The 16,469-nt window shown below is 39.7% G+C and overlaps 1 protein-coding gene across 1 annotated transcript; it reads right to left on the minus strand.

Moving 5' to 3' along the window:
- Positions 1 to 2,843: 2,843 nt before the first annotated feature.
- LOC122623115 (frequenin-1) lies at positions 2,844 to 16,136 on the minus strand. Its single transcript, XM_043802059.1, has 7 exons — positions 15,826 to 16,136; positions 9,406 to 9,430; positions 9,244 to 9,292; positions 8,595 to 8,684; positions 7,574 to 7,652; positions 7,363 to 7,451; positions 2,844 to 7,186 (listed from the first exon to the last, which is right to left on the minus strand). The coding sequence occupies exons 1-7, from the start codon at positions 15,887 to 15,889 to the stop codon at positions 7,019 to 7,021; spliced, it is 564 nt and encodes a 187-aa protein (XP_043657994.1). The 5' UTR covers positions 15,890 to 16,136; the 3' UTR covers positions 2,844 to 7,018.
- Positions 16,137 to 16,469: the final 333 nt, after the last annotated feature.

Consider the following 16,469-nt stretch of genomic DNA (forward strand, 5'->3'; position numbering starts at 1 on the left):
TTATGATAAAATGCAATTACTGAAACATTTGTTTACTCTTGTAATGCGAAATATGATACCAACCCACAGTTAATCAAATTTATGAAATATGTTTTATAAGTTTGCAAAGATTTGTATTACTTTCTAGAGTAAACTAATCACTTGTAATATTCATTTTTGATATATACCTTTAATGGCATATTTTTGTAACATTTTTCGTATATTTTCAAATGTCAAATAATCCACAGAAAATAAAATTACATTTTCTGCAGAAACGGTATCAATTTATTTAGCTTTTTATTGCCTTGGTTCATCCATTCGCTTCGCAAAAACTAGAAGACTCTTTGAGATATTTTTGGCACAGTCTTATCATCCATTCTACACTATAATTTAAATAATTTGTTTTTATATCAAGCTAGCCAGCGGATCAAAAGGCCGCCAAAAGCAACACTTTCAATATTATAATTAAACATTTGATTTTCGTTTAAATGCCTATAAATCTTTTGTATATACAGTGTTTGTTAGTTGCCTACAAAGTATTTAAGTTCGAATTCCCGCTAGCATCGAATGCTTTTCGAAAAGTAATCTATAATTAAATGCATTATTCGTCGAAGTGAACAGACAAGTTTATAGGCGCAGATACGTATATACGATTATATATTGATTGCCTTCTCAATTGCTCCATATTCTTGCAACTAAATGGTCTTCCAAGATATGCTTGCCACCGATTAGATTAGTTGAAGTATCCGATCTGACGATCTGCTGATCAATCGATCGACGATCAACTGGTGATCACTTGACGTAGGGGCAGCATTTCCATTTCCATTTCCCGTTTCAATTTGCAGTTCGCCAGCGAACGCGCGAAGAATAAATTCGCAATTATGTACGAAAGAGGGGGCTTTAATGGGCGCACCTACGAGGGGGGTTTTTAGGGGGGGGGAGGGTAACACCACCGCGTCATCGACGTCGACTGCGGCAACAACGCCCGTGGCGACTTACTCACTCCCATTGCCGCGATTCCGATTCCCATTCCGATGCCAAAGCCGATGGCGATGCCTTTGCCGATGCCGAAAGAATCGAATTCGAGTCCGAAACAGGCCAATTATAATTACTGTTTATTTATTCTGCTTGGGTAGGTCAGGGGCGTACCGATGGGGGGGGGAGGCGGCAGGTTGGGCCAATGTAAGAATTGTTAGTTCGAACGTTTGCTCATTGTTTTCGCATTTGTTGCTATTTTCTTGTATAGATACATTCGGATACAGATACCGATACAGATGCGGATACAGATACAAATGATGCAGCTGCAGATACAAAATCTATTTCGGTTCTTAATCTGGCAGCCTTTTATTATAAATAGTTGGGCTGCCTAGATAAACACCATGCCGACGCCTCTGCCACCGCCTCTGTCGCCGCCTCTGCCCGCTGCGCTGCCGCAGTCGACGCAGCTGCGGGCGAAATTCATTACTAATTCATGTCCAATTTCCAACGCCCGCGGCACGCACCAAAACCGCAAAAGGTAATCAAAAATGCGCACCCCCCAACCCCCGCTCCAAAAATGAAAAGCAGCCCAAATGAAAATGATCAAATGACAACACTTGTGGATATTATGAAAAACTTAGTGCTTAAATGTGAAATATTTCCAGTTAATTTAGTTAGACTTAGTCTTTGTAAATATTTCCAGTTGATTTAGTTAGCCTCAGTTTTGTAAATTATTCGATGCTCTCTAATAAATAAATAAAAATGTCACATTTTCCTAAGCTCCTCTCCAGTTATTTCTTCTTATTGAATTTTCTTTCTTTTTTGCGCAATTTCAATGGCAGTGAAGTGAATTATTTCATCATCAATTCGCCGGACGCACTCGAAGCCAACTCACACACGGCCACTGACATGTAAGTACATCAATTAGTATTAAGTACGACATCAATCCGGCAAATAAAGTTGACCCAACTTGCCACTTGCCACTTGCTACTGGCTACTGGCTACTGGCTACTTGCTACACACTGTTAACATGTCAGGCGGAGCATCTAGACACTTGAAGTTTGCTTTGTGCAAACATTATACATTTATGTGCTTACGCTGCGTATACGTTACGCTTTGGGGCCAAATCCATGTAATCGCCATGTAGCTGTCTCCGTTGATTGCGCATACGCCACGTGTGACTGGCCATAGCAGCTAATGGCCATTAAACAAAACGGCAACGCTTCCTCCCATTAAGAGCTCGACAATTAAGTTGAAACTTTCATGTACATACTTGGGAAATTCCCAAACGGGGGAGCACTTTTCGTAGCAGCTGCTCAACTCCCAGGGGTTGGGGTCACAGGTTACAGGTTACAGCTTACAGGTTACAGGTCACATACACATACTTACCCCTATCAAAATAATTGTCCAAATGGCCCATTTTTAAGTGAGGCATAAACGCAAAGACGCTGGTGCTCGCTTTAAAATTTTTATTTGAAGTAAGTAATATTTTCTGACAGTAACAAGATAAATTTTCCATTCCCCCTTAGGCGATTACTTAAAAAAAATAATTAAGTATTTTCCTTGGTAAAAGAATTTGATTTTCATTTGTATGTTCTATAAAGTTCTCATTTCATTTCATTGCATTTCATTTCTTGTTTTTTTCGTTTCTTTTACGTTTTGCATGTGTGTTTAGGTTTACACAATAATTGTTATCTGCGACGTTGCACATAGAATCATAATAATAACAATCGACATAATAATGATGGTAAGTAAAGGCAAATAGAGTAGTACACAGGATATATCGAACGAAATGAAAGTCGAGTCAAGGTAAATGGGAGAAAAAAATTGGTTTCTTTTTTTGGTATTTTGGTTTTTTTTGGTTTTTAGCATTTCATTTCATTACGTTTTGTTTGTTTGGTTGCATTTGTTCTTTTTTTTTTTTGGTTTTTGTAAAATATACGACCTTTCGCTTAAACTGATGTTATTTTCGTTACATTTTCGGTTTTCGGCTTTTGGTTTTGAATTCTTCGTGACTTTATACATTTCGTTATGTTCTTAGCAAGGAAATCAGATTCAATTTTGCTAAAGAATATCACTAAAAATGTTGTTAATTCCCCACTATCTGCCGCTATCATCTGGTTTTCAAACGCAATTATTCACGCAAATATCATCAGACATTTCGCTTGGATATCCGTGTATCTGCCATGCAATATTTTATTATAATTATTATGTCTATTTAGCCGGTCGACTCGACTCGTTATTGCGGAGTGTGTATATAAGTTATGTATATATCTTTATTATCGTATATTTATTTATATATATATTTTACCCATATATATATATAAGTATATATGTGTATATAATGCATGTATAAGTATGTAAAATATTGCTTGTGAAACGTTTAACTTGACATTCGTGTGGTTTGTCAACGGCGGTGGAAAGAAACTCATCTTCTTCTTCGACTTCTACAACTGCTTTTCACAGCATTTTCCGGGGAAAAGCCTCACTCGCCGGCCCATTGTAAATTAATATAAATATTTCATAATAATTCTCGTATTCGTATTTTGTCGGCTATTACAATTGACTTGATTCATTGCATACCCATCCAATTCAATCCACAAAAAAAAAATTCCTTGCTCTAACTTACTGTTGTTATGATTTTTTTCGCTGCTGCGTTTTTGCATATTTTGCATTTTTGCATTTTTGCATTTTTCGCATTAATATTATAATTATTTTTCGTTACTTAAGACCCGTTATATTTTGGTGTTAACAAACTTATTCGGTACTCCTCGTTTCTGTCAGTGTGCGAGTGGGTATGCGCGTGTGTGTGTGAGGGTGTGTCTTGTGGTGTGGTGTGCGTGATTCACTTAGTGTTATTTACAGTTTGATTTCCTTTTTTCCGCCTCAGCTTACAAAAAAAAAGAGCGGTCAACGTGAAAATTGCGTTGCGTTTTCCCCGTCGCCTCCAATTTAATCTGTCACATATAATAGTTTAGTTAATATTATTTATAAATTTCTTTTTTTTTCGTTTTGTTTTGTTTTCTTTCGTTTCGTTTCAATTTCTTTTAACTACTAGACTACTACAGACACATTTGTTTTGTCAGCTATATCACTTTCGAATTATTTAATTATTGATTAAGTTTTCGCATTACGTTTATTGTTAATATACTCGTACAAGTGTGTGGGTGTGTGTGTGTGTCAGTTTGCGTATGTGTGTGTACTATATCTCGTATCGTTCAGTTAATTTTTCTTTGAAGAATTTCAGTGAGGTTTATAGAAGCGTTTTGGTATTCGATTTTTGGTTTCGTTATAGTTCCTTAACTTGCTTTCGATTGCTGTGCTTACTATAAAGAGTATATATATAAGTTTAGGCATATATGTATATATATATATACATATACATATGGCTATGTGTGTCGGTGTTTTTTCGGGTAAAAGTGTTTTGGATTGCACGGCATTTTTTACTCTTGAATTTTTGTAGCGTGTTTATTCTTTTAGATCGGTGCTTAAATACATGGAAAGCATAGGAAAAGATAAACGTAAATCGGTCAATTGGGAATGTTCGTTCTCAAAGAAGGCAAAGCAGGCGAAATCATAAGAAATACTACTACATACATAGGCACTATATAGATATACAGTATGTGTGAGAGAGCGAGTGTTTGTGTGTGAGTTTGTGAGTGTGTGTGTGTGGGTGTTGGGTGAGTGTTAGTGCTTGTGTCTTTTCAGGGAGTCCGAAATCTCCCTAGATCTAGATTACACAAAGGCTACTAAACGGATTGTATTTTCGTTTTTTTTCTTTTGTTTTTTGTTTTTTGTTTTTTGGGTGGGGGGCGTGAGAAAGCGGGGATTAAGTATTTATAGATAGTCATCGGAATAGTAAAACGGTTGACTGGTTTATTGAAAAATCAATGCAATAATAAAGCTGAACCGCATATAGAATAGAAATTAAATCGTATGATGGATTTGTTTCATTGTTATACTCGTCTATATATATATATCGTATATGTATATATATAACTCCTAACTGCTCCAACTTCCTTGCTTTTGTTTCTTGTCTGCTGCGTCTCGAGGATATTGCATATACATTTGTGTATACATATATATATGTATATATATATATATATATATGTTCATGTTCTGGCTGTTGATGTGGCTCTGGTTGTAGCTGTGCGTTCTTTCATTAGCTTATCATTTATTAATGGCTTCGTTTCGCAGCTATTTCTGGACTTCTGGAGCTGTGCTTCGTGGATTTCATAGAATTGTGGATTTCTGGGCACTGTTCTCAAGACCTTTGGATATCCTTGTTCTCTGCTCATCCTGCTCCGCCTATTGTCAATATGTTCGTGTTGTTATTGTTGTTATTGTAAATATGGTTTGGTTTGGTTTGGATTGGATTGGTTATTGTTGTTGGGAACGTATAACGCTTAACGGAAAACAAGGCAAAGCAGAATATACAGATAGAGAGATGCAGACAGAGAGAGAGGGACAGAGGGAAAGAAATAGAGATAGATAGTTGAAAGAGAGACAGAGAGCGAGAGAGAGAGAGGGAGCGAGCAAACGAAAGCAAACACCTTGCTGCGCCTGTTGGGTATGCAACACTTTTTGTCTGCTGGCGAAACTCATCTGCAGATTCAATCTCTGAGCTGAACAGAAGCTGATCAAGGTGCGTTTCATGACTGTAGGGCAGCTGGCTTAGGTAGTAGAGCCTGAAAATAAACACATTCTCTGCTGGTTATGGCATTTGCCCATAAATCATCTGTCATTTCCCAAACAAACCCCGGTTAATAAAAGCAAATGAATATCGGATGTTTGGGTACCGAAATCTTAAGAATCTTAAGCAGGCTGATAATGGGGAAACCTTCTAGCTAAGCATTACTTTTACACTTGCAAAAACATTGGTGTTGCCGCAATTAAGTGATAAAATCGAATACATGAAGTAGTTGTATCCCATTATTGCTCATCTTCATTAATGCAAATACGGCCAAAGTGCCCAAGTTGCAAAGGTGAATGCACTTGGAAATGGGTAATATGTGTAAGTATCTCTCGTAATCGTTAAAGTGTTTTTTTTTCGTTTTTTTTATGATCTTTTCAAGCTAGCTCCCCTCTGCTGTTCGACGCCCTCTAAACTGTGAACTCTGAACTGTGAACTCTGTTTGTCCTGCCTGCGGCCACTTATCGGATTGATACTGTATCTATATGTATATATATATATATATTAAGTGTGGATATAGTGGCTGCTGTTGGCTGTCGTGAGTGGAATTAGCTGACTCGGATCGAGTTTATATAACTCAACTCAACTCGCTTTGCTTTGCTTCGAAGGCTGCACAATTGATGCGTAGGCTTAGTTCGGCTCTAATTGTATCGTTTAATTGTTTAGTATAGTTATGCTGATTTAATCGTAGGTTTAATTAGTTTACTCGTAATTGGTGTATGCTTCAAAAATTCATTTGCGCCTCTGCGCCATTCGATTTCATTTAAAATTAGTATTAGTTTATTTATCTTTCGACTTTTTTGCGTTTTTTTCTTTTTTTTCTTCGTTTTTTCATCATTTTGTTTTTCCATTATTGCTATGAACTGCGCTCTGACTACGCCATGATTTCCTATATATTTATATTCTGGTGTATATTTAAAAATTAATTTCATTTCGTTTTCCATTTTCGGTTCGTTTGTTTTGGATATCCACCTCGTTAGTTATTCTTTATCCATATATCAAAAAATTATTATCATCTTCAGTGTCGCAAGCGACGCGCGGAGAATCGAGAATCAAGAATCAAGAAACGAGAATCGAGAATCGGGAATTGAGAATTGAGAAAAGCGTGGAGAGAAGAGAAAGTGAAGAGTGGTGAAGCGAATGCAAACGAAGCGGTAGGGGGCGTGGCACCGTACCAACCCGCCCCCACCCACAAACTTCCATATTGTTAATTAAATTTTTGGTTTTTTTTTCTTTTTAGCGGGTTACGATCAACTTGCAGTTTCAATATCTTTTTATTTCAGTTTATTGCGCGCTTAGTTTTTGTGGAATTGGAATTGGGTCTGTTATCGGTGATCGGTGACCGGTGATCGGCCATTGTTAATCGATTTAACCACCACCTAAACTTAACGCCTGAACTATACGTGGATCAGCTTTACTACCCTCACGAAATTCTTCTAATGTTAATTTGCCATCGTGGTTTTTGTCCATCTGATCGAAGATCTTGTCCACTCGTTTCTGCGGCGTGTTCTCGTCCTCCGATTGCGGTTGCTGTCCCTGTTTTTTTAAATAAATAATATTATTTTCAATATTATGAATATGTTTTTACTTAGTTTTGTGTGCAACCAATTGAACACGACTCACTTGAGTCCTTGAGTTGCCACAACTTCTTTACTACTTAGTAAGGTGGAAAAGGAAAGGTGGAAAACCTGAGGTGTTACTCAACTACTTACCACCATCTGGTAGATCGCATCCACTATGTTGTACATCTCCTCCCGCGTTATGTAACCATCGTTGTCCACATCGTAAAGACGGAAGGCCCCTGTGGTCGAGGCATCAATAATAGTACAAAAGAAATCATAATGAAAATATTGATCGATTGCTGGGGTTTTTATGAACATTTTTTTTGTTTTGTTTTTTTGGGAAAAACATGGCACCACTTACACTGCAGTTTTTCGTCCAGGTTGCCCTTCGATGTGACGGATAAGGCGCGTATGAACTCCTCAAACTCAATGGAGCCATCCTGGAGACCCATAAAAACGCCAAGGGAAGGCCAGAGAAAAAAAGGAAGAGAGAGCACACACACACACACACGTAGCGGTAAGGACACAGAAAGACACACGCACACACACACACGCAGAGAGACAAAGAAAGCAAATCAGTGCAGACATCAGACAGTTGACATTCTGTGGTTGGTCAGAGGGGGGGAGGGGCTTAGAGGGGCGGGCCACGCCCATGGTCCATAAATAATAAAAGCGAGGAACAACAAAAGCAGCCAAAATTTATGATCACCCACACGATAAACAGGCCAACAGCGGTGAGAGTACGAGGCATTAACCGGCTAAAATCAGTTTATTTTGTGGCTGTCTCGCATTTTTAGCTCACGTCAGCACACTCAGAGAAAATGAAGCCAACTCTTTGTTGGAGAAAGGGAAGAAAATGGCAATAAAATATTTACGTAAATATTCTAACAAATCTGTATTTATGCTGGCATATTTTCTATTTTGTTGGCCTCAATTGAAAATTTACCTGACAAAAAACAGCAACTTTTCATGCAATGAAAAAGCCATAAAAGCTTTGGTTAAATATTTTCTGGCTACGAAATCCTTTTACATATTTATGTTTATGCAAACAAAATACCTTTCCAAATCAAACAAATATCTTTTGTAAGTATTTTAGGGCTGGCAATCGTAGGGAATGAAAGCTGTGTTCTTTTGAAAACTGAGCAATAACAATTTGTATCTTATAAATACAAATGATTCCGTGTTAAACAGTTTGCTGCTTTACAAATATTTGGTTTTTGCAAAATATGTTTGGTTTACAAAAGACGTGCCCCTGAACTATTATATATATAAATTATGGAAAACTTTTAAACGCAAATGGATGGGAAACTTGTTAGTTACTGGGCGTGGCCAGCCGCCCCTTTTCATTGGGAGATAGGATCGGGAATGGATGGAATACTCACATTGTTCTCATCGAAGACGCGAAAGACGAGCGATGCGAATTTACTGGGATCGCCTTGTGGAAAGAATTGTTTGTAGATTTTGATGAAGCCCTAGGGAAAGTGAGAAACAGATAGACGGAGAAGTGGAGAAATGGAAAAGTGGAGAAATGGAGAAGGGGGCGAAAGACAAATGTAGATGAATCAATTAGAGGCGTGCCACATATGTATGCGATTGTGTATGTGTGCGTGTTTGAATAATGCGCGCATTAATAAACTTCATTATCAACAAACAGCCGACGACGACAGCAGCAACATCAACATCAACAACAACAACTTCTACATCCACTTCAACATCCACAAAGGCAGTGTCATTAGCAGCCGGGGGTCGTCAACACATTTGGCCAACCCCTAACCCCCACTTGTATTTGTGTTATCCTGGCAAAGGACTCCTCACGGCTGATATGGCTGCTGTCGTGGAATTAGCAAACATAAATCGAGTGGGTGGCAGTGGGAGTTTGGGGAGTGGGGAGTTTGGGTGCAAGGCGGAAAATTAACTTAATTAACCGTTTGACTTAAATGAATTGGCCACGCTCAGGTGGCCAATTTACACACACACACACTCGACTGCGACTTTGGGCCCAAAAGCTGAAGCCTAAGGACATATACTCACTTGCTCCGTGAGCAGGCCGTTGGGACAGTCTTTCAGGAATCCTTTGTGCCTGGCGGGCGAGAATGTTTGATTTATATATTCAGTTAATACGCAGATATACGGGTATGGAAATATATCTGCCAAATATGCCGCCCGCTGGCATTTTTGCCAGCCAAAACTCACCATTGACGTATTTCTTTCTCTGTGACTGCAAATGAAAACAAACAGAAAAATCGAAGTGGATTAAATTTTTATGCGCTATTTGAAATATTTACAAGGTGCGAGTGGATTGTTTTGAGTTGAATTCTGCTTCCAAATATGCTAAACCGTTCAATTGTGCACACAAATTCGTGTGGGCCGTGTTGTTATTCTGTTATTCCAATGGTACAGTGCGTTTCAAACCTGCCATGCCAGCTCACAATAACACAATGGCTTTTTTTCGCCACCACCCCTCTCAAATTGTTTATTTACACACGAACTGTCACCAAATCCACAGAGCTGCAGATGGTGAGGGAATTACAAATAACATCGGAGATTAAATTCCAACTTTCGGTTATCAAAGGCTAGTCAGTCAGCAATTCGGGAATTACACAAAAATTGTACCTGCTGGCTGCGGATTTCGATGCATTTGCGTATTCAAAAGTTATTCGCCATGCTATTGAATTTATTATTTCATTTGCTAGTAAATACATACATATAATATTTGCACATTCTAACGATTTAAATAACATAAGCTAACAGTGTTTCGCATTTACATACATTCGGAATGACGTGTTCCTTCGTTATTAAAGAACATTGCATAGATTATCAAGGAATATTGCAGTCGCAATTAAAAGTAATTGTTGCTTGAGGGCGTAGTATATTCCATATACTATTCCATATAGTTGGGACTGCTAAATCAATTTGCTGTATGGCGCACAACTAATGAAATCATCGTTGCTAAATTATTCATTCATTATTGATTGGCGTTCGATAGGCGTTGGGCGGGGTGCTGAGGGGTGGGTTAGGTAGGGGGGAGAGGGGGCTAGGAGAATTCCCGGAATGACCTCCGCCATTATCCATTCCATTCCTATGTGCCTCCCCCTGCACACTGCAAACTCCTCGCATATGCAAATGCTGAACTCATTCGGTGCGAGTCCTGAATTATCTTTCATTGTCTTTCGACCACGCCCAGGGTTTCATCTGGACCTGCTCCTCCTCCTGTTCCTCCTCCTCCAGTTCCTCCTACTCCTTCTCCTCCTCCTCCTCCTCCTCCTCCTGGTGCTGCTCGCAGATTTTCCACCGCCTCCTTGCCCGCTATTCATGCATATAAAAATGTTCTTTGTTTTGCTGGCATAAAATGTTTCTCTGTTTGCTTTTTTTCCCCATTTTGCTTGGCCATCGCCATCGCCATTGCCGTTGGCCTAATGGCCGTTTACCGAACGTTTAAACGCTGCTCACCCCCCCGTCCTCCCATCCACTTCCCCCCCTGGGGAGGGCCACGCCCCCTGCTCGGCATTCTGATGGCGTCCAACCTGACCGGGCCCACGTCCTGATCCCAGGTCCACCGACTGACTGACTCCTGGGCGTGTGAATGGCGCACATGTTCCCTGACCAGGAGCACCAGGCAATTGGAAAACAGAAAATAATAAAAAAACAAAAAAAAAAAACAAAAAAAAGAAAAAAGAAAAACAGAAAAATGAAAAAAAGAAAAAAGAAAAACAGAAAAATGAAAACATAAATTCACGCAAAATTACACACATTCGAATTGCTTTTGAGGGGGCGGTGGGTGGGTGGGTGGTGCTGCGTGGTCAATGGCCGGCAATTTGGGCGGCGTGAAGAGGGGAGAAGAGGGGGGGAATCTCCAGGGAGTTGGAGAACTGGACACGGAGCTGGAGACGGGCTATTGACTCGATGGCTGCCAGTTATCTGCTGCGGTGGTTCATATATCATTTGCATTCCCAACCACTTGCAGCAATGAAACTGCACTGAAAGAAATGTGGCACAGCTGCGTGAAGGTTCCGAAACTAGAAACCTCTTTAACCATGTCTAACGTAGAAATAAATAAATAAATAAGTAAATTAAAAGCATTGGCATATTTTATTGCGCTTTCTGAGTGCCCAAAAATAAAGGCAAAAATAATGGCTAATATAGTTGTTAAAACCGCATATGATATATACTTAAATTTAGAAAATAATGAATTTTAATGAATTACCATTATAATTTATTAAAAATGTATGCAATAAATCGTTGAATTTAAGTGCATTGCTTTCATTTGCACCCTGTTTCAATCAGCTTGGCTATCATTTTTCATTTTGATTAGCTGCCTGGCAAAGGAATCGCTGCAGCATTTGCATTTTAATTAGCCGCAGAAAAAGGATCGCTTCGTGGCTTTTATCCCCACCTCCCCACCACCCCCCCTTGGACTTATCCCTGATCCATTATGTGTTGTCCTTATCCCGCAGGGAATGTCAATCCAGCGGAGTCAACAATTGGCACAGCCAGCGGCAGGAGCATTGAATTGATTGGTAATCGATAGCCTGGCTAAAGGACACGCAGACAGACAGACAGACAGATGGGGGGAGGGGGGAGGGGACACCCTTCCGTTTGTGTATTATTGACGTGTGGCATGTAAAAATATAACGGCATTTACGGGGCAGCATTGTGTGTGCCTTTCATTTTGTTCCCCCCTTTTTTCTTTTTCTTTTTCCTTTTTACTTGTACGCCTCTCTGCGGCGTCACTTGTTCGCCTGTATTGATTGTAAATAAAGAGCATATTGCGCATACGACTTGTTGCCATCGGTGCAAGTTTACCCCACCACCCCCAACCACCCAACCACCACGCCCCCAACCCGAAATGCATTGTCATTCGCATATAGCACGAGTCATTCTGTCAGCTCAAGTTGGCTTGAAAGAGATTGCGGATCAGCATGAAAGGATATGGATAGTGGATAGTGGCACCTTTTGGCAAGGATTCCCCCCCCATTTTCCATACCCATGCCAATCGATTGATGACCGTGCATAACATATTCATTTCGCTGGGCGCAATTGTCGCTGCCATTTGGAGTTTACCCATTGCAGATTTTCCGCAATCACAGCGAAGTATAAACGCATTTAAAACAACCATTTTTCCCATGGCCGAGTTAATACTATTGTACAAATGGCATTTCCACATTTCTCATGTTTTAATTGCCCGTTTTTTGCCATCATGGGGCAGAAATAAAATATGCATTTAATTGCTATCAAATTCTATACGCAAATGGCATCGATGCGAAAGAAAGAACGAAAACAATTTACTGCCGGCGAAATTGTTATCATTTTCCAATCGTTTTGTGCATATTTTCCGCTTTACATGGCGTATTCTATTGTTTCTTAATTAAATCCAATTTGAATAAGTAATAAACTTGGTGCACAGACACCACAGTTTGGCGATTAAAAATTGATTCTTTTCATAATATTGGAACAATAATGTTGAATGAAGCAGCTTCATAAATTGGCTACCAAATTTACAAACGGGTGGAATACACATCTGAAAACTCTTGTTTTAAAACCGACTTAAAATTCATAATTTAGGTAAAACTTTATGCCCGAAAATCCCGAATATGCAACAATAGAATGTCACACCTGGTTGGGCTCGCAATCGAATTATGAGTAGATCGAAATTGATGCCAACCAAATGGGCAAATTTGTATTTCAGCACAATATGAGCCACAAAGCAGATTATAAATAATGTGAAACTCCATCGTGTTGTTACCTTTTTTGGCATTTACAATGGAAAAGAGTTCCAATAGGGCCAGTAAGCCGTAAGTCACATTTTGTATAAATTGTGCCAGAAAGTGTTGGGCTTATTTGGCTTAGACAAGTAACAGCAACAAAACGACGAAAACCCTTTACACTCCGAACTGCTTTTCAGTTAGCCAAAGGGACTGCTGCTTTCGACCCTAATTCGAGCCTTCATGGATGAATGTGTGGCCTAAACGCACTGGGGAATTTGCATTTCCTCCCTCTCGCCTGAACTAATCAAATTTCTGTGCGTTTATTTATTTATTTATTCAGTTTTGGGGCAGAAAGGTGGCGTAAGGGCTAAGACGACGGGCGATGGGCGATGAGGGTTAGTTTAATGTCCAATTGATTGGCATGTCAATGGACAGGACAAATATTGACGCAGGCCGGCAGAAATTGTACATACGACCCGTTGGCAATAAATTGAGTCCTTAGTTGATTCATTTGCTTTGCTTGGACAAGCAAAGCTCAGCCAAACAGCAGCAGCTGTTGCACACACACACACACACACAATGTTGCAAGATGGGGGAGCTTGCGAGGCAAGAGGATTACAATTATTGAGTTGCATATTTAAGCAGAGCCAAATGAATTCCATTTCAGCGCAGCCAAGACAAACAACTTCAAGGAAAAGCCATTAAAAAACGGTGAAAACTTTGGCAGCAATCTGTCAACACTTTTTCTCGCTCCTCTCCTTTATTTTTCAGCTGTGTTTTCTTTTTTTTTTTTTGTTATTTCTGTTCGGCCAGGTGCCCCCAAATGCCCAGCGGTAATTATTTATACGCCCGGCGACCAATCCCCTCCAGTTTAACCCATGACCTCGGTGGGGGACCACAGAATGAGAAAATACAGGGGACGAGGCAAGCGAAAGCAATTAGTCACAAAAGTTTTGGGCTCGAAAAGTTTCTGACTTGCATTTTTAAGAAGCCCAAATGGCCGAAGCCCAAAAAGGACCTGGCCCACTGAGGCAGCTAAGTAAATGTAATGTCCTGCTTAGCAGTGGAAGCAGCAGATGAAAAGGTGAAACTTCTCCTGCAGGAGATACAAAAAAACGAGCTGCAAAATGAGCTACAATACGAGATACAAAACGAGATACAAGGCGAGATACAAAACTGGATACCAAACGAGATACAATACGAAATACAAAATGAGATACCAAACGAGATACAAGGCGCGATACAAAACTGGATACAAAATGAGATACAAAATGAGATACAAAACAAGATACAAAACGCAACGAAATCGGTAAGGGGTCACGTAAAGCAAAGGTTGTAACTAATAGTAACAGTTAGCACAGCACATTGTATGGGCCACAAGAGGTTGCCACATTGCCACATTGCCACAACAGGTGAAACGGAGCAACAAAGCATACAATTAATGTTCAACTTTGTTGGCTGAAGGGGTCGTAAAAGGTAAGTTCAAAGTAGCTGCGTTACCATCAGCGGAAAGTGCAGTTCCAAAAGTGTTGCCGCTCTCAAGATGCTATTGGAATTGACTTTTGCAGTAGGGATATCAGAGAAGCTATACCTTGCAATTAATACTATTAATAAAATCTTGATTGAGTTACGTCTTTGTATAGACCTTGATTGCTAGACTTTAAGCCATTTTATTTATAGCACAAAGTTCTAACATCCTTCAAAGTATCTATGCCAGTGAAAGCGCAACGCTTTTTTAAGCCAAGCTAAACTTGAAAGGAGCAATAACTGCAGCTGTCAGTTTCAGCAACAATAACATGTCAATTTATAACAAAGTAGCGGCAAAAGTGGCTACGGGAAAAAGCGATAAAATTAAACCATAAATGTCAAGTGCTCCCCCCTCCCACTCCCACTCCCACTACCAGCACTCACTTTTTTCCCGGCACGGGGTAACTCAATAGCCGCAGGACGAAGGATCCCTGCGCACTCCATTTATGCACCGAACTTGAGCTGGCTAATCCCAAGTTTCTCAATCGACTCCAATCGAATCGAATCGAATCAAATCGAATCGGTCTCAGATGTTCGCCGTCAGTTGGGGGCGACTTTATTGCCAAGCGGGCCATGACTGATGAGTCAGTTAGTCCGTCCGTCGCCCGCGCTGATGAATAAGTTGGATGGGAAAACACTTTTGAATTATGCATTTATCTGGCTACCATCTCCATCTCCATCTCCATCTCCATCTACAGCTACATCCCCATAACTGGGGATATATCGCGGGAAAATGTCTGCACCTTTGCGTATTTTGATTGATGCTCGCCAAACGAAAACAAAAACAAATCAAAATGGGGAAAATGAGTAAAATGGGAAAATGCCAATCCGGAGGAAAATGGCAAATGGCAAATGAGTTCGGGGGAAAAAAGGAGAGAAAGGCATAAATGCCTCGGCAAAACAAACAAACACATAAATAAATAAGGAGGTAAATCAAAGGGCGGGGCGGAAAAACACGCTGCCGACATTGTGAATGGAAAAATAATAATAAAATGAGGTAGACGTGGAATTGATATAGTGTTTATTATTAAGCGAGCTCAGTTCCCAAGGGCAAGTGCGATTACTTGTAAGCAATCCTGGCGATTAACAGAACAGTTGAAATTCTGGATTTTAGGAGAAAAACTATTATAAATTTATACCGTGTAATTTAAGCTTATATTATTAGTACTGAGTACTGAGTAGTAAAATTAATAAAGAATCAAACTGAGACTTTGTTTAACACAGTAACTTTCATGTCCCTCTATCTTCATATTTTTCCCACTCTATGCCCATTTAAAATAGCACCTATATCTACATGCTGCTGCTGAAACGCACTGTACCACCAGATACTTATGTTTATGGATTTAAGTTGTGCATTTTGCGGAAGCTGCGATTTACTTACAGTATGTGTCCGTTGTTAAGCGATCAATGGTATCCTGTTTCAACTTGGAGCTCTTTTTTCCCATGTTGTTCTTGTTGCGGCTCCCTTGTTGCTGTTGTTGTTGCTGCTGTTGTTGTTGTTGTTATAGTTTTACGTCTTCCTCTTTTTGTTGTTGTTGTTGTGTGGTATTTGTTGTTGTTGCACTTGACTGCTATTGCTTTTTAGTGGCAAACTTTTTTTGCTGCGCAAGTTCGTTTTACTTTGCAATTTTTGTAGTTGCTTTTGTTTCGGTTATTCAAAAGTTTGCCATAAGTATTTTAATATGCTTTATAATTTTGCTATAAAAAAAAAGTGAAATGCGAGAAAAGTAGAAAGTATGGAGCATAGTTCATGGCATATTTGCTGATATTAAATCTATATATATATATATCGGTATATATATGGGTACAATTTTTGTTCCATCTCAATAACTGGCCAAGATAGTTTATGAAAAGTTTGCCGCACTTTTTCTCGGCTCAAAAACTTTTCGAGCAGCGCTTAAAAGGAGTGTGAATAGATCTTAGCCGAAGGATGCTTCAAGTCCAGTTGGATTTCTATTTAGACCCCCTTTCCCTCCACCCACCCCGCCCCCCGCACAGGAGGCTCATCCATCAAAACCCCATCGA

The sequence above is a fragment of the Drosophila teissieri genome, chromosome X, assembly GCF_016746235.2.
Source record: "Drosophila teissieri strain GT53w chromosome X, Prin_Dtei_1.1, whole genome shotgun sequence".
NCBI lineage: Eukaryota > Metazoa > Arthropoda > Insecta > Diptera > Drosophilidae > Drosophila > Drosophila teissieri.